Consider the following 21,982-nt stretch of genomic DNA (forward strand, 5'->3'; position numbering starts at 1 on the left):
GTACCATTCCAGCTGCATTAAAACACATCTTTCTCAGTATCAATTAACTCTGCTTCTCCCTCAGCTCATTATTTCTGGTACTATAGAGTTCTTCCGATTAAACTGATGCCCTTATCAGTCCATAACATGCTTCATTTCTTTCACAGCTTGGTTTCCTGAGCTTATTCTGGAAGATTATTCACTGAATTGTTTTGTCATGCTTTTTAGCAATTGTCTTGATTCAGGAATATTCAAGAGGGAGGGGAATCTTCTTGTTTTGTGTCTTTGTTTGTTTGTTTTACCTCAATGGAGAGATATATTTCTGGTTACTCCACTGAATTTTAAAATTATTCTCTTTTATCTACATTTTTAGCTTCTCCTAAGCATGGATGTATTTCCAGGCTGCAATAATCCTGAATCAGTTTGCTTTGATTTCCAAAGGCAAGAATAGAGGCATTAAAATACTTTTCTGTTTCCCTTGCAGCAAGCTCAGCCTAACCCAGACTGGCGTTTCTCTCAGGCCCAGAGACCTGGAACCAGTGGGTGAGTGATTCACTTTCTGTTCCTCTGCACACATGCTGGCTTTTCTTATTTTTCTTGTTGATTTCATGATTTCAGCCTAGGAAGCAGGGCAAGCTTCCTCCACCCCCAGACTCATGTCCACTCACCTGCACCGCAACCCTGCCTCTGCAGCTCAGGCTTGACCTGGAGGGGAACACTCCTGGCCAGAGAGGGGAGTTTAATCTTGTGGGCAATTTAGTCCTTGGCTTCTCTGCTGAAACACTGCAAAAGGGGTCGTATTAGTACCAATTCTGCTGGTGTTCTTTGCAGCATCGTCTGTCTAGCTCCCTACAACTGGCTACTGGGAACTGGAATGAGGCCTTGTCTGCATACAAACTTGCACAGAACTAACTCAATGGGTTAGAATTCATACCTTTTGTTTCTCAGTGCAAGCCTGCACATGTGGACACTCCTATTTTGGAATAAGAGTACTGTAGTTTGCTTTTGCTTAAATCAGTAAAAAATGGCTCAAGTCAAATCAAAATCAGACACATTTATTCTAAAATAAAAGTGTTTACACAGAGACTTTCACTTGGTGGTTTAATTATTTCAGTGCAAGTTTGGAATCACTGAAAACTCCAATATATTTTACATTGGTGTCAAATTTTGATTACTGTGAATCTGGGCTGGAATTAAACTTCTGACTTATAGGTGAAAGTCTCCATATCATGCTAGCAATCCCCTGAGTTTTCAACTCTCCCTAGCATGCTATTTGTTGTTGCTGGTAATAGTAGTAGTAGGTAATAGTATTAATTTCAAAATTTGACATATGAGTCTCCCCACGTGCTAGCAAATAGGACAGGTACTAGGTGCTACCACAATGCAAATAATAATGATTTTAAATTCTCACATGATCTGAAATATGAGAGAGGCAAGTCATGGGCGAATAGGAGTGTGCAGTGAGGGCTGCTTTCTGGGAACAGAGCCAGGTGGGATCATTCATGGAAACATGCTATAGAATCAGCCCTGTCACTAAGTAATTTGGCTCAGAATTTATTAGATTAATCTGGTTAGTCAGAATTAATCAGGAGACTAGCTTGGTTAATTTAATATGATTTATTTTGGGATTTATTAAAATGCATCCATCATAATCTCTAGGCACATGTAAATTAATATAAAACACCAACTAACTGCAAACACAATTTATATTAAAAAAAAATCAAATCAAGCTCCCACTTCCCCATCCCAAATATCTTGGATTGGAGATTATAATGTTTAAATATTCAAAATAAAATTTATAATCAGACCGACAATCTAGGAGTAACACAAGATGCTATGTAGGAAAGTGACAATGAGAATTCAGGTGGTTGCTTTGCTTCTGGGCCAGTAAAGCCAATGACACAGTGGATGCAGCACTCTGCCCTTGGCAAATGGAAGAGACTCTAGTCATCCTGTACTTGTGACCCTACTTGCTGATTCTGCAAAAGTCACCAAGGTGTAGAGCAGGGCTTTGGAGTGGAGCCCAGAGCTGGAGCGCGGAGCAGCTCTGGAGCAGTGGAGCTGCAGGTTTTTGCCTGGAGCTGGAGCGGAGCCGGAGCACAGCTCCAAAGCCCTGGTGTAGAGATACCAATATTATCCCCTGCACAATCACACACTTGCCCAACGGGTCAGCTCCTGGCATGGCCTACAGGAACTATTCTTTAGAGGGAGCTTTGATTTGCTTCTGCTTGTTCTTCTGGGCCTGAGTTCAGCAAAGCATTAGGGTTTAAGCACATGTTTAAGTGCTTGCCAAATTGGGCCCCTACTCACAGACTAGGAGTAAGCCTAATGAGTGTTGTACAGATTACTGCTCCTGTTCAGTCATTTACCTAGCAATGTTACAATTGCCTCCTCGAACCCTGGGCTGTCAACCCCATGCCACATGGTGTGGAGAAAGAAATAGAACTTTGCAATGGGACCACACTTGCTTTTAGCCCTGGAACTGACTGAGATTGACTGAGTCTATAGAAAAGCTATTGGGGTTATTTTAGAGGCATTTTCTATTATTAGTTATGTTTTATTCTCTCCCTCTGAACTCTGTGTAGTTGGATTCCTGGTACTAAGGGAGCCTGGCTTTGCAGATGGAAGAATTTTTTTTTTTAAAGTCCCAAAAAAACCTTTTTAATACTCTCAGAAACATTATTAGCTGTACCATTTTCTATAAAATATGTGGCATTTACAGAGTGCATGAAGGTGTGGTGTGGCACAAGGGTGTTCCTGGCACTTATGTGACCTGCATAACTCACTTGTGAATTCGTCGCTCCTCAGTAAAAAGGAAACTCTACATTCATGCCAATAAAAACTTGATACCACTCCACACCATCAGCTATGTGAATATGATATGTATGTGGGTGGGATTTGCAAAACCATGCACGTGCACTCTCTCTCTCTTATACACACATACACACATTTTCCAAAACAGAAAAAAAGTTTGTTGATTGCTGGCTAATGTAACCAGAATAAAAACTCTATAGCAAGAACACTGCAACTAATTAAATCATAAGTGTTAAAAAGTCTGCAAATATTCCATTAAGGTGACGTAGCTATAGATGCCAACAGCTTTGCCTTTCATCCATTCTCTTTGCAAAAATCAAAATGTGTGAAAATTCACATTACACACACCAATAACAGCTTCAGGCTACATTTACTCCTGTTCCACTGTGGGCAACTGCACACCAAGGGGATTCTTTCTGAGGAAGGGTAGGTGGTTGTACTTTTGGGACAGAGAGGTCAGAGTTCCAGACTGAGCTTCATAGTCAGCGGCAACTGTTCAGGAGTCCCTGCACCCTGAGATTGCCCTACTCCTGCTTGCCTCTTACAATGAAGTGTAGATTATCAATGTAATAAAAATAATGAATAACCCATGTGGCATATGTCAGTTAAAGTATACAGAGAACAGAATTTTGACCATTACGTTGTAGAAGACGTGCTTTAAAGATATATCTTAGTCATGCAGCAATATCAGAAACAAAACAGCATAGATTGGGTAATGTATAAATAATTTGATCATTAAAATATTTCACATTTATTGGTGATGGTTTCTGGTGAAAGTACAGAGGACCTGGAGCTCTACATCCAACTCCCAGTGTCTCTGAACTAGAGGGCAAAGGTCAGAGAGGGTGACACATACAGATCAAGATCCACTCAATGTGCAGCGGCAGTCAAAAAAGCGAACAGAATATTGGGAATCATTAAGAAAGAGATAGATAATAAGACAGAAAATATCATATTGCCTCTATATAAATCCATGGTACGCCCACATCTTGAATACTGTGTGCAGATGTGGTTGCCCCCGCTCAAAAAAGATATATTGGAATTGGAAAAGGTTCAGAAAAGGGCAACTAAAATGATTAGGGATATGGAAAGGCTTCCGTATGAGGAAAGATTAATAAGACTGGGACTTTTCAGCTTGGAAAAGAGACGACTAAGGGGGGATATGATAGAAGTTTATAAAATCATGACTGGTGTGGAGAAAGTAAATCAGGAAGTGTTATTTACTCCTTCTCATAACACAAGAACTAGGGGTCACCAAATGAAATTAATAGGCAGCAGATTTAAAACAAACAAAAGGATGTATTTTTTCATACAATGCACAGTCAGTCTGTGGAATTCCTTGCCAGAGGATGTTCTGAAGGCCAAGACTATAACAGGGTTAAAAAATGAACTAGATAAGTTCATGGAGGATAGGTTCATCAATGGCTGTTAGCTGGAATGGGCAGGGATGGTGTCCCTAGCCTCTGTTTGCCAGAAGCTGGGAATGGGTGACAGGGGATGGAACACTTGATGTTCTGTTCATTCCCTCTGGGGCACCTGGCATTGGCCACTGTCAGAAGACAGGATATTGGGCTAGATGGGCCTTTTGTCTGACCCAGTATGGCCACTCTTATGCTATGTTCCAAGATACAAACTTCTCACCTTCAGCCCTTCTCTTATAGTTGGAGCTGAACCATCACACCTGATTGTAACCCTTGAAAACTGGGGAAGATTTAGATCCAGATCTCAACCCCAACTGTTCATTTGGAGTGAAAATATTTTAAGTCTTTTAAAACAGTCTTTGTAAACTTATATGAGACATTCAGTGATATAATCTGCCTCAGAATTAAAGTTCTTAGCAGAATGTCTAATGTGAATTTTCACCCATCTAGGCTTCTTAAGTGAATTATGAATTATAGGGCTTTCATAATCTTTGGGCCCAATTCACTAATGCTGTCTGCTTTGCACCACTCTAGTTATGCAAAACACCTAAGTAGCTAGCCTAACTGACCCCAGATGGCTCTTACACTACTCATAACATAAAGCAGCTTTTAGATTGCTCTTATTTATGTCAGGAATCAGGCCAGCCCAAAGAACAGGAGAATGTAAAAGTGACTTACAGTCTCTTTTGTCCTTTGCCATGGCCATTTCTGCTACTTGTGTATGCACATTAGCATACAAATACACGCATCCTTTGCACATGTAATTGAATATCTGAAAATCTATTAAATGTTGTTTAATGTTTGGAAGCAACGGTGATCAGAGTGAAGTACATGCCTGTGCTCTCCCACCATCATTACCATCTAGTGCTGCATAATGCAGATTGTGGCGTTAGTATCCAGTGTAAGGATGCTCATGGGCACAGTAATAATAATAACTAATAATAAATGTACTGGACTTTTCCTAGAACAGTCACAATGAGGTTTTGGACCTGGTTAAACCTAAAGGGGCTGCTTAGTCTAGGGCGAATGTTACAGCTTTATCATGTGTCTGAGAGACTGAGACAGGGACATAATGGTTTTTTTTTTTTTAATATTGTCTCCTCCGTTTCCTAGCAAAGTGTCCATGTGGCCATTTTCTGGACAATGGCCACCCCTCCATTGTCTTCTACCCTCATCCCAGCCATTGTGTAGTTTGCTTGTTACCCAAGAAAGATGTTATGAAGGAATAACATGGACACAGCGGGTCCAGATAACTGTGTTTATTAACTACAGATAACATGTGAGGCCTAGTTTCAGGTACTGTTGCTCTGGCAGGGTTCTGGTGGCTCTGAAACACACAGAATATTGTTAGGGATACTAGAAGGCTCACAAACTATTTGAAAGGATAGTACCTAATTCCTAACACTATACCAGTATAGGAGCTGCTTCCACAGGACTGCATGTACAGAACGCTACCATGGCATTACCCCCAGTGTGAGGAACACTGGAGTGCTCTGAGCTTGTGTTCTAATGGAAGCAGGCCCCGTACTGTACATTGCACATGTGATTCAATGCATAAAGCCTTTGTGATGAGATCAGGACAGTGCGCGCAGAGTGCTGCCACTGAAGCAGGTCTTACGCTGGGAGCAGGAATGCGGATGTTGGAGGAGGTCACAGTTTTTGCACACTGCCACCTAAAGCAGATCAGCACTGGCATACTGGACAACACGCTCAACAGAGAGGGCATTTTCTTTTCTTTTTTGTTGTTGTTAAATAAAATTAAAGCCCCATGACATGTGTCATGTTGTCTGGAGTGGTTCACAACCATGAGTGCCTACTTCAGGGCAGACTGTCAAAAACAGGGCAGACGCCCCAAACTGATGGTGTGTTCTATCATTAGACCTCACCAAGCCAGTAACAACTGTGAACTCCTGGATCACTATAACACAGAGGTGAGCAATCTACAGCCACATCTGGACGGCGGGCCCCTCCTGCCCGGCCCCTGAGCTCCTGGCCCAGGAGGCTAGCCCCTGGCTCCTCCCCTGCTCTGCCCCCTCCCCCGCAGCCTCAGCTCACTGCGCTGCCGGCGCAATGCTCTGGGCAGCGGGCTGCAAGCACTTGCCAGGCAGCGCAGCTGCAGACCGCGGCCTGACCTGGTGCTCTGTGCTGCGTGGTGGCGTGGCTGGCTCCAGCTGGGTGGCGCAGCTGCCTGTCCTGGTGCTCTGGGCGGTGCGGCTGTAGCACCGCCAGCCACTGGTGCTCCAGGCAGCGCAGTAAGGGGGCAGGGAGTGGGGCGGGGGGGGTTGCATAGAGGGCAGGGGAGTTCAGGGTGGTGGTCAGGGGGCTGGGGTGTGGATAGGGGTCACGGTGTTCAGAGGGCGGGGAACAGGGGGGGTCAATGGGGGCAGGGGTCCCAGGGGAGCAGTCAGGAAGGAGAGGGGGGGTTGGATGGGGCAGCGGGGGGCAGTCAGGGGCAGGGGTTCTGGGGGCAGTTAGGGAGAAGGGGTAGGTGGATGGGGCAGAGGTCCCAGAGGGGCAGTCAGGAATGAGAGGAGGGGTTGGATGGGGCAGTGGGGAGCAGTCAGGAGCAGGGGGGAAGTCCGGGGGGGGTCAGGGGACAGAGAGGGGTGGATGGGGCAGGGATCCCAGGGGGGCCATCAGGGGACAGAGAATGGGGGGGTTGGATAGGGCAGGAGCCCTGGGGGGGGGCCAGCAGGGGGTGAGAAGTAGGGGGGTCAGATAGGGGGCGGGGGCCGGGCCACGCCTGGCTGTTTGGGAAGGCACAGCCGCCCCTAACTGGCCCTCCATACAATTTCGGAAACCTGATGTGGCCCTCAGGCCAAAAAGTTTGCCCGCCCCTGCTATAACAGTCTCACCATGGAGTCACAGACAGTCCCCTTAGACTCTCCAGTCTATCTTGCTGCTCAGACAAACTGGACTTACAGATAAATGGTCACTTACGCCAAAAATCACACCACACTCAGGTTGCTTCCAGTCCCAAGAGACCAGTCACTTACCCCCAGACCAACTGGTACCATAGATTTTACACCAAAGACAATGCCTGTAGCCAATCCTGTAATAAATGATCTAAATGTTTATTAACTAGGAAAAAGAAATAAGAGTTATTTACAGGTTAAAGCAAGCACACATAGACATACAAATGAGTTATCATTTAAATCCTAAGAGTGACAGAGTTTTAGTGAGATGTCTATTCAAAATGTCTTTCAGAGCAGACCCAGGAGGCAGCCCCTGGGGATCTCTGACTTCAGTTTAGGCCCTGACTACACTTGCAAGTTTCTGCGCAGTAAAGCAGCTTTCTGCAGTGTAACTCCTGCGGTCTACACACCGCCAAGCCACTTAGTGCGCAGAAACTGCTCAGTTGCAGCGCTGTAAAAAACACACCCCGAGACGTGTACGGCTTTCTGCGCCAGGGCTACAGCGCTGCGGGGCCAGTGTAGACACCATGGTTGATTACTGCGCTGCGACTGGCCTCCGGGATGTGTCCCACAATGCCTGTTCTTGCCTCTCTGGTCATTGGTATGAACTCTACTGCCCTGCCCTCAGGTGACCCACCATCATCCCCACCCCGTACATTTCTTTGGAATTTTGAAAGTCCCCTTCCTGTTTGCTCAGTGATCTGTGCAGTGGTCTCAGCGCATCTTTCCAGTTGGCCATGCTTGCTCCATGCACCAGGCGATCCCCCGCTTGGAGCAATGCCGAGCTGCTGGATCTCATCAGCATTTGGGGAGAGGAGGCTGTCCAGTCCCAGCTGCGCTCCAGCCGTAGGAATTATGATACCTACAGACAGATTTCATGATGCATGACAGAAAGGGGCCGTGACCGGGACACACTGCAGTGCAGGTTCAAAGTGTTGGGCATGAGGTAACACCTACCCTGGTAAACTAGTATTTCACAGTTGGTAACGTTTCTCTCCCGACTGTGGAGGTTTACAATTTCAGAGCAAAACACTTTTATAGTTACAGAGGAAACATTTAAATATTACCTTATAACATGATATATAGATATTATAAGTCAGATTAATGTAGGCAGCAACACGCAAGCACTCTGTAGAGTCTAAATATTAAATACATTCTTATAAGACTCAAACCTATTTTGAGCAAACTAACATACAGGTGACCTGGTCTGGTCTCCAGCTACAAGTGTTGTCAGTTCTTAGCTAATGTCTGCAGCCTTGGCAAAAACAGGCATCTGGCCTGCCAGCATCACAGTGACCATCCCAACTTCATGCTGAAAAAAACTTTACACCCTTCCCATCCTACCATTTTTGGCCTGATGACCAATGGATGCTAAGGGACTGCCCTCTCTGCTGACATTAAAGTGCAGTATCTCAGCACCTTTCAGCATTAGAAGCAAATGCTGTGTGTCCCATTGGAAAGCTGAGAATCTCCCATTGCCAGGATTATAGAGTTCTAATTATTATCTCTGCAAGGAGTGGGTGAGGTTTTGTGGCCTGCAATGTGCAGGAAGTCAGATTAGATGATCATGATAGTCCCTTCGGACCTGAACATCTATGAGTCACAATCTTAAATTTGTGATTTGTCTAGTACTGAATATTGCCCATTCTGAGTCTCAGGCCAGTGTAATTTGTTTTCAGGTGGGGTGTGTGTGTATGGGGACTGGGGGAAAGGGCGGGTTTCTCATTTAGGGGAGAAAGAAGGAAACTGGCAGGTTATTTATTTTAAATGGCAGCCATTGGAATTTGCTCCAGGTTTGGAATGTCAGAAGGAGTCCAGCTTATATGGCTTAGGGGCAAGAGTGGTCAAAGGGACATGATGAATTCTGGAACCATGTGCATTTTATTAATCAATACCAATATACATTATTGGCCATCCAGGTATTGCTGTCTCTAGCTAAGGGGTCCTGACACTTCTCCTTATAAGACCCTGTTTCTAGTTGCTCATAATTTTGCCCAGTTTAAACTATTCAGGTTGAACTCTTTCATGGTTGGTGTCTGCCTCAGGCTGAATTTCTATGGGAAGTTACAGCAAAAATGGTCCAGCCATTTCTGAGAACAAGATTAGTGGAAAATGCATTGTTTTCCCCAAGTAAACAAACAGGAATATTTTTAGAAGCTCTAGTGCCCCCATGCTCTGAAACAGAGACTTGAGATTTGGTAGGGAGGTGTCCCTGATGTTCCTCAAATTTGGCAAAGTTCTAAACACCTGGAAATGGCAGTTCACACAGTTCAGTAGAGACTTGTTAGAGTTTGGCAGCTACATTCTCTGGAGATTCCATCATACTCCAGCTCCAGGGATACAGGGGCTGAGCAGGACTTTCCCTACAACGGTTCTTCCCAGATTCCAGGGGCCATTGTGGGGCCAGGCATAGGAACAGAGAAAAACGAGACTGTTTTCTGTGAGCATTAAAAGCCCCTCCTGCTGTGCCCAGGCAGTATGGAGGAGGAAACCAGCTGACTCAAATGCAGAGGGACAAGAGCTGGTCCTGAGGTGGGGTTGGGAGTAGGATGGGACAAGGTGCTTGGGGGAGTGGGTAGAGGAGAACTGGGACTTAGAGCTATCAGGTAGAGGGAGAGAGAGAAACTGGGACCTGGGAGGGGAGACAGGGGACTGCAGAACCCGTGGGGAAGGTGGGAGACTGAGCTTGCCAAGGAGCTGGGAGGAGAGAGACTGGGATCTGAGGAACCAGTTGGGTGGGGCAACTCAGAGCAAGTGGTGGGTGAGGCAGATCAGATGAGGAGCTAGATTGGGTGAAGCTCAGACTGGCTGGACAAGAACCCTTGGGCTAAGACTGGGATGAGGAGCCCAAGGGGGCACTGGGACTGGAGGTAGCCCCAAGGCAGAGAGTTGGACTGGCTGGACAAGGAAACAAGAAAAAGGATGAGAAGTCAGTGAAAGGGGAGGAAGACTGAGCCGAGGAGTTGGTGGTGGGGAAGCAACAGGACAAGTACAAGAACAAACTGAGGGGACAGGGCAGAAGGGGTCAGATGTTGGACATGGGGGAAGGGGCAGAAAGGCCTGTGACCACTGGAGATCTCCCTCTCCAGAACCTGGAATTGAGTGCTCTGGGAATGACTCCGTATTGTATAGTGAAGGAGACAGTTGTCTGTAGGATCCCGCCTCATTTGTTGCACCTGTTTGATTGCAGGAAGAGAAAGGACGGTTAAGGCAATTGAGTGAAGCCTGGAGAATTGAAATCTATCCCTGCCTCTTCCATAAAGTTCCTATGTGATATTAGAGAGACAAGCTCGGGGAGGTAATATCTTTTATTGGACCAACTTCTGTTGGTGAGAGAGAAGCTTTCAAGCTTACACAGAGCTCTTCTTCAGCTGTGGGAAACTATACAATGTGAAACAGATTGTTTAGCATAAGTAGTTAATACATATTTTAATGACAGGTTTCAGAGTAACAGCCGTATTAGTCTGTATTCGCAAAAAGAAAAGGAGTACTTGTGGCACCTTAGAGACTAACCAATTTATTTGAGCATGAGCTTTCGTGAGCTACAGCTCACTTCATATGCGTCCGATGAAGTGAGCTGTAGCTCACGAAAGCTCATGCTCAAATAAATTGGCTAGTCTCTAAGGTGCCACAAGTACTCCTTTTCTTTTTACATATTTTAAGGGACCGTTCAAGGTGAAGTGGCCTGTTAACACCCCTCCAGTCATAGGGAGGAAAGGAAGGGGAGGAGGAGGGAAAGCAGCTGGAGAAGGGGGTTGTTAGTGGGTTGCAGATTGTTGTAATAAGCCAGAAATCCAGGGTCTCTACTCAGTCCATGATTTTTAGCATCTAGCAAAGTTATGAGTTAAAGCTCCCAGGCTCATCTGTTGAAAGTGTTGTGCAGGTGCCCTTTGAGGATGAGGACTGACAGCTCAGATATGGAGTGATCACTTTGTGAAAAGTGTTCACCCGCAGGTGATGTGGGGTTTTTGTCTTTTATCATTTTTCTGTCTGAGCTAATTCAAGAATGTAGTGATGGTCTGCTTTCACCCCTGTATAGTGGCTACTGGGGCATTCAGTGCAGAGGTGATACATGGAGGGCATGTGGGGTCAGATTGGCCTCCCGAGAGTGGGGAGGGAGAGGGGTTCTGTCCTTCTCTCCCTGTGTGTCCCCCCAGGGACAAGGGCTGAGCATGCTGGGTGGGCGAGAGGGGGGCTCCGGCTCACTCAGCCCCTGTCCCCAGCAGCCAAGCCCAGGCAGGGAGCCGGCCACTGCTGCCTCCCAGCCAGGCTCTCTCAGGGAGAAGTGATTCATCCTGGGGGAAAGGCACAGGGAGAGAAGGACAGAGCCCCTTCCCCCTCACTTGTAACTTCGGTGGGGTGGGGAGAGTGCCATGGCCCTGGGCTGGGCACAGGGCAGGGGGGTCACTGGGCAGAGGAGACACATGGGGCGGCCACGTGTCCTTCCCTTTAGATTGTGCCCCCCACCCCAGTATGGGGAGACATGAGTTGTCTATGATTTAGTGCACTAGACAAGGTACACCACATATTGTGATAGGCATGTGTAGGATCCATGGAACTTGAAAGGTGTTTTGTGGTGTTGGGGTGGGCATGTTGATCATTGTAGCAGCGGAGATATGTTTGCGTCTCTTGTTCTGTCAGGGTCTGATGCTGTTTTGAATTGGTGTGTCCTGGTCTGTGGAAAGCTTTCTTGTGATGATGATCTTGGAGAGGTTGAGGAGTTGTTTGAAGGCCAGAAGAGGGGGATCAGGAAAGATTTCTTTCAGGATGGACTGACTATGGGTTATAGTTGTTTGATGATGACCTGCATGGGTTCCAATGTGGGGTGGTAGGTGTGCGGTTGGAGGGGGGTTTATTTCCATACTGAAACAGGTTCTTTCGGAATATTTGAGTGGCCCATTCCATGATGCAATCTACTTCTCTGGTGGAGTGTCCCTGTTTGGTGAAGGTGGTTTTGAGTGTGTTAAGGTGCATATCCTAGACTTTCTCCCCAGAGCATATTCTGTGCCTGGCTGTAGATAGCAGATTTCTTGGTGTGTTTGGGGTGGTTATTGGATCTATGAAGGTAGGTGTGGTGATCTGTGGTTTCTTGCATATAGCTGTCTGTAGGGTACCATTGTTGAAGCTGATCGTGGTGTCTAGGAAGTTGGTGCTGGTGTGGGAGTGTTCCAGAGAGAGTTTAATGGACAAGTGCTGGTGGTAGAAGTTGTGGTGGAAGTCTATAAGGGAGTTTAAGTCATTTGGCCAGAGGATGAAAATATCATCAATGTATCTTATATCACCATGAATGGCTGGACTCTTAGTAATGACAGCACCGGACTTCCACATGGAGAAATGCAAAATATAGTTCAATCACAGTTTTTGAAACTCTTTAAAGCATTTCTAAAATACCTCTTCTGTCAAATAGGTGATGTACACAGAGCACTTGGTATAAACGTTTATCAGCACTTATTTAAAGAGGCAACATAGAATAGGGCAAGGAACTAGGAGTCAGGAGACATGGATTATCTTCCCAGCTCTGCTTGCGCCTTTTGTCTTTACATAGATTGTAGAGTCTCTGAGGCACGGATTGCCTCCTACCGAGTATCTGTACAGTGTCCAGCAAAATGGGGCCCTAATGATATCTGGGGCCTCTCTGTGCTACTGTAATACAACTAAATAATAGTAACAAACAATTCAGGGTGGCCTTCATAACTCACTTGTGGCTTGCTTCACATCATCATGTAGTCAACAGGTTGATGTGGATAATGAGCTTTTGGGATACCCCAGATTTCACTAGACAGCAAATATTACAAAAGCAAAATCCCTGGATACCTCCTACTTGGGCTTCCTCTGCAAATTACACAATAATTTGCATACTGCTCAGAAGATAGTTTGCAATGGCCAGTCCCGCTATGTATATTAGTGGAGTAATATCGAAAATGGAAGGGCATGGACTGCGGGTGAAACCCCCGTTCAGGGAGGCTATCCCTTGCCTTGCCCCTTCCACCAGAGGCTCTGCCCATACCCCACCCCTTCCATCTCCCCCTGCCTGCCGGAGCCCCGAGTCCTTCCCACCTCCTCTATCCCCCCCGCACGCCAGTAGCTGGAGGACCCCTGGCCAAACAGCCCTGATCCCTGGACCCCAGCCAGCCTGAGTGCTGCCCTGGGCTGATGGCCAGCCCGAGCTGATGGCCAGCCCAAACTGATGGCCTGCCCTACCACCAGCCCAAACCACCCAAGGCCACCAGCCAGCCTGAGCACAGGCCCAAGCTGCCCGAAGCCACTGGCCCAAGCCACCCTAGGCTGCCGGTCAGCCTGAGCCACGAGTGCCAGGCTGCTGGCCGGAGCTGAGCCCCTGCCAGCTTCTGGGCAGAGGGGGGTGAGGAGGGATGCAGCAGCCGGAGAGAGGGATGGGGGAGCCCTTGGGGGAGTGGGTGTGTGCAGGAGAGGAGGGACGCAGGAAGTGGCGGGTGTGGGGGCCTCATGAGGGAATGGAGTGGATGAGAGGATGAATGCGGCATGTGGCGGGGACCTCCAGAGTGGGGGGTGAAATGGAGGAGAGGAGGGACTCACCAGGCAGTGGCAGGCAGTGGAGGCCTCGGGGAAGAGGCGGTGCACAGGTGGGGCCACCACGGCCCAGACATCCTGCGGCAGGTCCGTGGTGGCACCTATTATACCCGCCACCTGTGTGGAAGGGGAAGATGATGTCATGGCTAAGGCATTGGACTTGAACTCAGCAGATTATGGTCCAACTCCTGGCCGTATCAGAGGCTTCGTGTGTGACCTTGGGCAAGTGGCTGAGGGCCAGATTTTCAAAGGAATTTAGGTGTCTAAAGATGCAGATAAGTACCTGGGCACCTAAATCGCACAGGCCTGTAGTCTCTCAGTACCTCAGTGTCCCATCTGTAAAATGGGGATAATAATCCTTCCTTTGTCTGTACTGTTTATTCAGACTCTGATGTCTCTGAGGCAAGGCTGTTTGTTGCTATGTGTTTGTACACAGACTACATAAGGAGACCTTGATGTTGGTTGGGGCCTCTAGCTGCTACCATAAATAAATAATAACTAATAATTTAATATGAAGAGGATCTTGGGGTTCTTGGATTGTTTCATTGGACCCCTTTGGGGGACAATATGATTGCAAATCAATAAGCAAACAATGTTAAACACAGCTGCTGGCCATCTGGCAAACATTGAGAAGCATGTTGTACTGTATCTAAGAATATAGATTGCAGCCTCATTTAACCAAAACTCCAGGTTAATTGAAGTTCGATTGCAGCCCCTGAGATTTGCAAAGCTGACTGACAGGTCTGTAGTGCTAACAAGCCATCCATCAGCTTCCATTGAGCCATGCAGTTGGGGATCCAGACTTTAAATGCTAGCTATCCTCCTTTAGCCCCCTCTCACTTTCTCACCCTATTGCTGTAAGAAGATAGTGGTAGCATGCTATTTTCTCCCCTGCCTCTCAGGTTCTGCAGAGCTAGTGGGTGGTATATCTCCCCTCTGCTCTGGGTTTGTGCTTTTTAAGCACTGGTCAGATGTCTTCCCACTCCACACCCTTAATCCAAACCCCTGTTAATCCATAGGCAAGTGGTTCCCAAATTTTTGCTAAGGTGACCCCCCCACCCCCCCACAACTGCATTCCCCCCCCTTTTGGGGGGGGTGACTCACCTTTACATGTATGCACCCTCCGCCCTGGCACTGCAATCTTAATCCTGGTCTGGTGTTGAGGGGAGAGCCCAGGGCAGCAGGGGGCAGAGAGTGAGCTAGATCTGCACTCACCCCACAGCAGCCTGTTCCATAGGGCTGGGCCTGGCTTCCCATTCTGGGCATTGCAACCAGGCACATGTGGTCTCAGCGCCACTCAGGTTTTGCCCAGCAGCCCCTCCCTCAATCCCTAGGCCTCCTCTCCCCACCAGGTTAGGAGAAGTATATGTATGACTATATCAGGGCCCAACCCTGGACATGGCAACCCATCTACAACCTTCCCGTGACCATTTGGACGCACCATTTGGAAAACACCCCCATAGGCTTTGGGTGTCCTCTGAAACCTTGTCATGAATGGGGTTACACAGTGTAGCTTATCTGAAACAACCTAAAGGCCTTCACCTTACATAGCCTTCAGATGGGAATGCAGGGCTCAATCTTGCAAACACTGATGCATATAAGTGATTTTCCTCAATTACATTCACACATGTTTGCAGGATTGGGCCCATAGGACCAAATTTTTAAAGGCATTTAGGCACTTAAAGATGCAGATAGGTGCCTGGGGGTGCCATGTGAGTTAGGCACCTAGGCCCAGATTCACAAACGTGCTCAGGCACCGAACTCCCAGACTTTAGACACCTAAGTCCCATTTTTAGGTGACACTGAGATCCACCAAGCACCTGTGCGGCTGCTGTCTAACCTGTAAGCGCCCAAACTCACTCGGTGCCTAAGTTTTTGTGGTACCTAGGCACCTATATTTCTGCCTCGGCGCATGCACAGTGCTTCCTCACTCTGGACATCCAGGCGCCTATTTCCCACCTATAGCCCAGTGCAATCCATGAATCTGGGGATAGGCCCTGTAACCGAACCTTAGTGGGTCACAACTGAGGATGCCAAATTCAGGATGAACTGCTGAGAAATTGGGCAAACACAACCCAAAACTGGTGGTTATTCTTTTATAAGATATACCAAACCAGTCACAAAAGGAAACTCCTGTTTCACCACACTGGCTAACAAGAAAACATAAAGGCAGTTTCCTCAGGCATTCTAGTTCTTATATCACCACCAAAAACACTGGATTCAGAGATGAGTGGTTCTTTACAACCAGTCTCATCAAATAATAGGTTCTTCTGATCCCAAAGGACCAGCTACACACCCAGGTCAATATATAACGTAGATCTTACCCAAAAATCATGCTGGTGCCAATCCTTTAATATCTAAAATCTAAAGGTTGAAAAAGAAAGAAAGAAAGAAAGATGAGAGTTAAAAATGGTTAAAGGAATGAATTACATACAGTAATGGCAAAGTTTTTGGTTCAGGCTTGTAGCAGTGATGTAATAAACTTCTGGCTTAAGTCAAGTCTCTGGAGTACATCCACAGCTTGGATGGGTCATTCAGTCCTTTGTTCAGAGCTTGTTTGTAGCAAGGTTCCTCCAGAAGTAAGAAGCAGGATTGAAGACCAAATGGAGGTGTTTCCAGGGCCTTTTATAGCTTTTGCCATGTGGAGGGTATCCCATTGTTCTTACTGTGGAAAATTACAGCAACAAGGTGGAGTTTGGAGTCACATGGGCAAGTCCCATGTCCATACATTTTGCCTAATCACAGCAGGACATTCCATTAAGTGTAGATGGGCATCTCCCATGGTCCATTGTTAGTTAAATGTTCTTGATGAGCCACTTAATTTGAACAGTCCCTCCAAGATGTGCTGGGCATTAACTTGTGGGCGTTACCCTAGGAGCAAACATTTGAAATCCAAGTATAGGGCCAATACTTACAACTTACAACTTCAAATACAAAAATGATACATGCATACAGATAGCATAACCATAAGCAGCAAATCATAACCTTTCCATAGACACCTCACTTGACAACCTTTGTACAATATTTGCTGCAAATACATAACAGTGGTTGCAACAATGATCTATATGGTCATATTTGAATCAGATAATGTTGCAGGCCCTCCTCCACCTAACCCATATGCAGGGCCTGATCTGATAGGGGTGCTGAGAGTCTGCCTAAGTCCACATAAAACATCAAGGAGAGAGAGCTGGACCTCCCTTCTGATCTTTAGCTAGGGTGACGAGATGGCAAGAGTGAAAAATTGGGATGAGGATGGGGGTAATAGGCGCCTATATAAGACAAAGCCCCAAATATTGGGGCATCTGGTCACCCCACTGTTAGCCCAGTAGTTAGGATACTCTCCTGGGGGACGTAGACCATTGCTTCAAGTCCTCCCTCTGCATGATAAGTAAGAGATTTGACCAGACACCTGTTTCCACTCAGGTGAGTGCTGAAACTATGGGATATTCTGGTTTGGGTCTCCTCAGTTTTTCCCGCTGAAGTTACTCCACTGTAATTAAATGTTAATTGGACCAGAGAAAGAATGAGACTCCCTCTTGTAGTCCAGAGGTAAGAGCACTCCCCTGAGCGGTGTCAGATCTCTTCTCCTTATCAGGAGAGCCAGTGTTTTTCAGCAATGAAAACACAGTAATTTTACAAAAAGAAAAGGAGTACTTGTGGCACCTTAGAGACTAACCAATTTATTTGAGCATAAGCTTTCGTGAGCTACAGCTCACTTCATCGGATGCATAAAAGTGGAAAATGTAGCTCACAAAAGCTTATGCTCAAATAAATTGGTTAGTCTCTAAGGTGCCACAAGTACTCCTTTTCTTTTTGCGAATACAGACTAACACGGCTGCTACTCTGAAACAGTAATTTTAGATTTTCAAAGCTTTATATTTCATAAATTTTGGATATGCTTTATATTAATATAAAAATACCATATTGCATTGTAATACTAAAGGCTAAAGCCAGCTGTGGAGTGGGGGACAGATGCTGGGCACTGAGGGCTAGAGCCAGCTGTGTGCTGGGGAGATGAGCAGGGGAGAGGCGCTGTGGACACTGTCGAGAGCAGGTGTGACCTTATAATAATCAATAGCATTAACTTTCTTTACAGAGCATGGTACTTCTACAGGCAATATCTGACAGAATCCCAACCTCTCTGCTGAGCCTTTGGTAACTCTTTGTTTATTTTCTTCTCCTTAGCTCTCAGAATGGAGAAGAAGGTGGAGCTTGGCCAAACAACCAGTTTGATACGGAAATGCTTCAAGCCATGATCCTGGCATCAGCAAATGGTCAGTTTCCTTTAAGCACAAGATAATTGCATCATTTGTAATGCTGTAACATTTAAAGTGCATGTAATTAGACAGGATTTTAATATTATCAGTGGTTCAGAGCAACTGGCAGGGATGACGTGGCTTCCTAAAGTACTTCTTAAGCAAATACCATCAGAATACCATTGGTACTTGTATTACTATGCAAAAGAGACATGAACAGGGGCGCTGGAACAATCTGTACAGTGGGGGTGCTGAGAACCATTGGATCAAACTGTAAACCCTGCATATGATGGAAACCACTTCAAGCAGCAGCAGCAGCACCTCCCACCCCCGCCACACACACACACCCTTAGTTTCAGCACCCATTATATGAATAGGTTAGGATATGAATAGGATATGAATGGCGAATTAACAACATGTTTGCGGTTGATGTGAGATAGTCATTCTGTTGTGTAGTAAGGCAGGAGGGTAAAGGCTGAGAATCTCCAGCATCTGCATTCTTGAGAGAGTGGTATCTGGCTCATAATATGGTGATATAGAATAGAAGAACCTGTATTTGGAGTGTCTCTCTCGGTTTTTTAAAATGTATATGTGTAGTTGTATAGAAAGTCTGATCCCAAAATAAAACAAATATGCAATGTCTGATCTGATACACCAGTACATGTGAGGGTGAATTTGAGAAATGGAGCAAGTTGGGAGACTTGGCTGTGGACAGAACATGGAAACATAGTATTGGAAACATAGGATTTGCTGTACTGGATCCCAAGGTCCATCTACTCCAGTATCCTGTCTCCAGCAGTGACCAGCACCAGATGATTCAGAGGAAGGTGCAGTAGACAGATGTGGGATAATCTGTCCCCCTCTGTCCCATTCTCACATACGAGGGAAGGAATAACGTGTCAGTAGCAGAAAAGAGACATTTTTTGGTTTTGGAACAAAGGGCCAGATTTTTAAACAAGAGAACTCCTTTTTTACAGGGGCAATTTTACATCCATGAAAAACTGTGATCACAAATATTAGTTGGTAGATCTTTAATGACCAGGTTGTACCCACACAGCCAAGAATTATTCTAGCTGCTAGCTCATTTTTGGTAGCAAAATGCAGACACATTTTTAGTGCTGACAGCAAAAGAGAGGGCTGAGGCATAACTGAATATCTCAACTTTAAAATACTTTCTTTGCAATTATTATGATTGTGGTTTGTGGGTAGTTTTTTTTTTTTTTAATTTTTACCATCTATTGTTATGTGAGAGTGACAGGAAATACAGAAGAGTGTTTGTAGCTCTGTGATCCTGGTGCACTTTTGTTAATGAATCATAATAGACAAGTCATTAGAATACAGAATTCAAGATAAAGAGGCTAGCTGTTTTACATAGAGTCTTTGCTTATAAATACCTTTAAGTCTATTCCCTCTAAATTTTAAAGATAGAAAAAACAGCATAGCCATAAAACACTGACAAAAATGCTTAGGATGTTTTCTCTCTGCTCTTGGCAGAAAAAAAGTCTGGAGTGAGGATTTCAAAATTGGTATTTCTTCTTTGGAGAGCTGCTTTAGCCTGAACTTTGTCACCCTGAAAGCCTCTCTGTAGACTCTGAGCAGCCCAAGCAAACAGCTGCCACAGCCAGTTAAGGAGATGAAGGTCTTGGACATTAGAGTGTTTTCTTTTATATATATATTTTTAAGAATAGAAACAATGTGAAAATGTGGTTCTACTCTGTAAATGGACTCTGTAAAAATAGCCACGGTGGCCATATGTTTATCATTTCTCCATGACTCCAGCTAACATGTCCTCACTTTACAAATAACATGATTATTTTTCTACTTGCCTGCCCAGCAATCCCTGGGATCTAAAAGCTGAATGGGTTCTTTCTAAATTATTCATCAGTTTACACTTACCTGTGAGGAAGGGACCCTTACTCTGGCAAAACTCCTCCCTACCCACGTGATAAGTCATGGCATTTTTTGCCACTGCCCAGATTGGTGATGCCCTGCCCTGATGTGATGCCCCTCTGCAGGGTTTTTCTATGCTCCTGGGGATATGTGAAATCTGTTCAGTCCATTAGACTGTAACAAATTGCTCTCCCTGTTGAGTCATCTCCACTCTGCAGAATGGAAGATGGGCAGAGGGCCGTGACTGTCTCCTCCCCAATCCTCCCCGCCGTGTTTTCTGTATCTTGCTGTGGGAGGATGGGGAACAGAAGCCAGTGGTCTCTGTTCTCACCAGAGTGTAGAGAGACCAGGACTGCTCTTGTGAGGGGCTCTTGCACAGCCACCATATTGATCCAGTTCGGCACAGTGCACAACCATGTGCTGATCCTTAAACACATTAATAGTGTCATTGACTTCAACATCACTCTTCATATGCTTAGGTGCTGGGCTGGATGGGGGAAAGGTTTCTTGCACCTCCCATTTGCCGCATGCCCATGCAAGAGCCACTTACATTCAAGCCAGAAGGGGGACAGTGATACCACTGCTGCACCATTTCCCCTGTTTCAGCCTGGGATATCACAGATGCCCCTCCACTGAGTGTGAGGAGACAGAACAGGAGACTGGCTGTGCTCTCCAGCACCATGCCCTGCAGATCCAATCTGTTTGGGAGTTAATACAGTTACCAGCGGCATTGACTGTCTGGATCCTGTTCAAGGCTGCCAGTGAGCAGCTGCAGGGAGACCCAGCTAATAGCAATAGGGCTTCTTCCAGGAGTGAAGTCATTCCATTGCAGCCCAGCTGTGCAAAGGTGAAGCTATCCCTGGAGCATGGCTCCTGTCTTTATGGTTCTGGGTTCCCTTCCCCATGAATCCTCAGAACTTCAGGTTGGGAGACCTCACTCTCTGCAAACTCTACAGCTCCCAAACGCCTCTCTTTTCTTGAAGGGAGGCTGCTCAGGAATCTGCAAGGTCTGCCTCCTGGAGTTCTCTTTCCCCCCTGCTCCCTTTCCATGGGTTTGTCCCTGGGACAGGCAGCAATCCTGTCCAAAGTTTCATCAATTGGAACTCAGTTAAATTCAGTAACAATGGTATTGCGTCTTCTCCTTTCATTTGGCCACTTTGCTAATCATACTGGGAGATCGACAAATCAATGTCCAGTAGCGTTTTGACCATGTTAGTTCTGTTAATCATTAACTCCTAACAGGAGCACCTCATGATGATTTTCATCTTGCCGCCAATTCTGCTGATGACAGGGAAGCAGACTAGCCACCAGCTCACTCTCCCTAGCTGTGTGGGTTCTGCAGGGCTGCCCTGAGGGCAGGGTATAAACACCACCTTCTGTCAGTAAAGGCAGCAGATCTAACTCACTGTTGAGGAAGAAGGTGCCATTTTTATAATCTCTTTTCTGACAATAAGAGCCAGAGGCGCTGACTTCCCCAGTTCCCAGAGGGTGCTTGACCCCTGCTCTCCCCAGACCCCCCCCCACTCCACCCTTTCCCCCAAACCCCCATCCCACTTCTTCCCGCCCTGTCCCTCCCCGACCGCTTCCTGCACCTGCTCCACCCCTGCCCCACCTCCTCCCAATCCCTCGCCCACCCACACCCCCTGCCTTTTCCTGCCCCCAGTCCTCCTCCTCCCCCACAGCACCTTCCGCACACTGCTGAACAGCTGATCGTGGTGGGTGGGAGGGCTGGGAGGGAGGGGGAGGAGCTGATCATAGGGCTGCTGGTGGATGCTGAGCACCCACTATTTTTTTCCTCCAGCCCCAGAGCACCCACGGTGTCAGTGCCTATGATAACAGCACCTCAGAGATTTCATGCCTTCTTTTTGTATGTTCTCTCCCCAGCATATGGAGGTTTAGGTAGGGGTGAGGGCAGGGAGGGGAAGACTAATCCAACCATCAGTCCCTGCCCCCTGGTGCTGTGACACCTGAGCTTTGCTAGCCAGTTGAAATGCTTCCATTTACACACCTAGTCTGAAGGGCCTAAAGCTCTTCAGCAGTTAGAAAAGTCAGGGCTTCTGAGAGTCTGAAGCGATTTACCCTTTTGCAGACTGAGGAATACCCAAGATCATTTTTAAATCAGGGACTAAATGCTAGACACATGATGGCATCTAATTCT

General features: G+C 46.4%; 1 protein-coding gene across 1 annotated transcript in view; it reads left to right on the forward strand.

The window, feature by feature from the left end:
- Positions 1-21,982, forward strand: part of LOC141992678 (protocadherin gamma-A4-like) — a 106,072-nt gene that overhangs the window by 75,802 nt on the left and 8,288 nt on the right. The window contains exons 3-4 of the mRNA XM_074962010.1: positions 464-522; positions 17,864-17,952. Of these exons, the coding sequence (XP_074818111.1) occupies positions 464-522; positions 17,864-17,952 (148 nt within the window). The remainder of the gene's footprint in view (positions 1-463; positions 523-17,863; positions 17,953-21,982) is intronic.

Source organism: Natator depressus, chromosome 8 (genome assembly GCF_965152275.1).
Source record: "Natator depressus isolate rNatDep1 chromosome 8, rNatDep2.hap1, whole genome shotgun sequence".
NCBI lineage: Eukaryota > Metazoa > Chordata > Testudines > Cheloniidae > Natator > Natator depressus.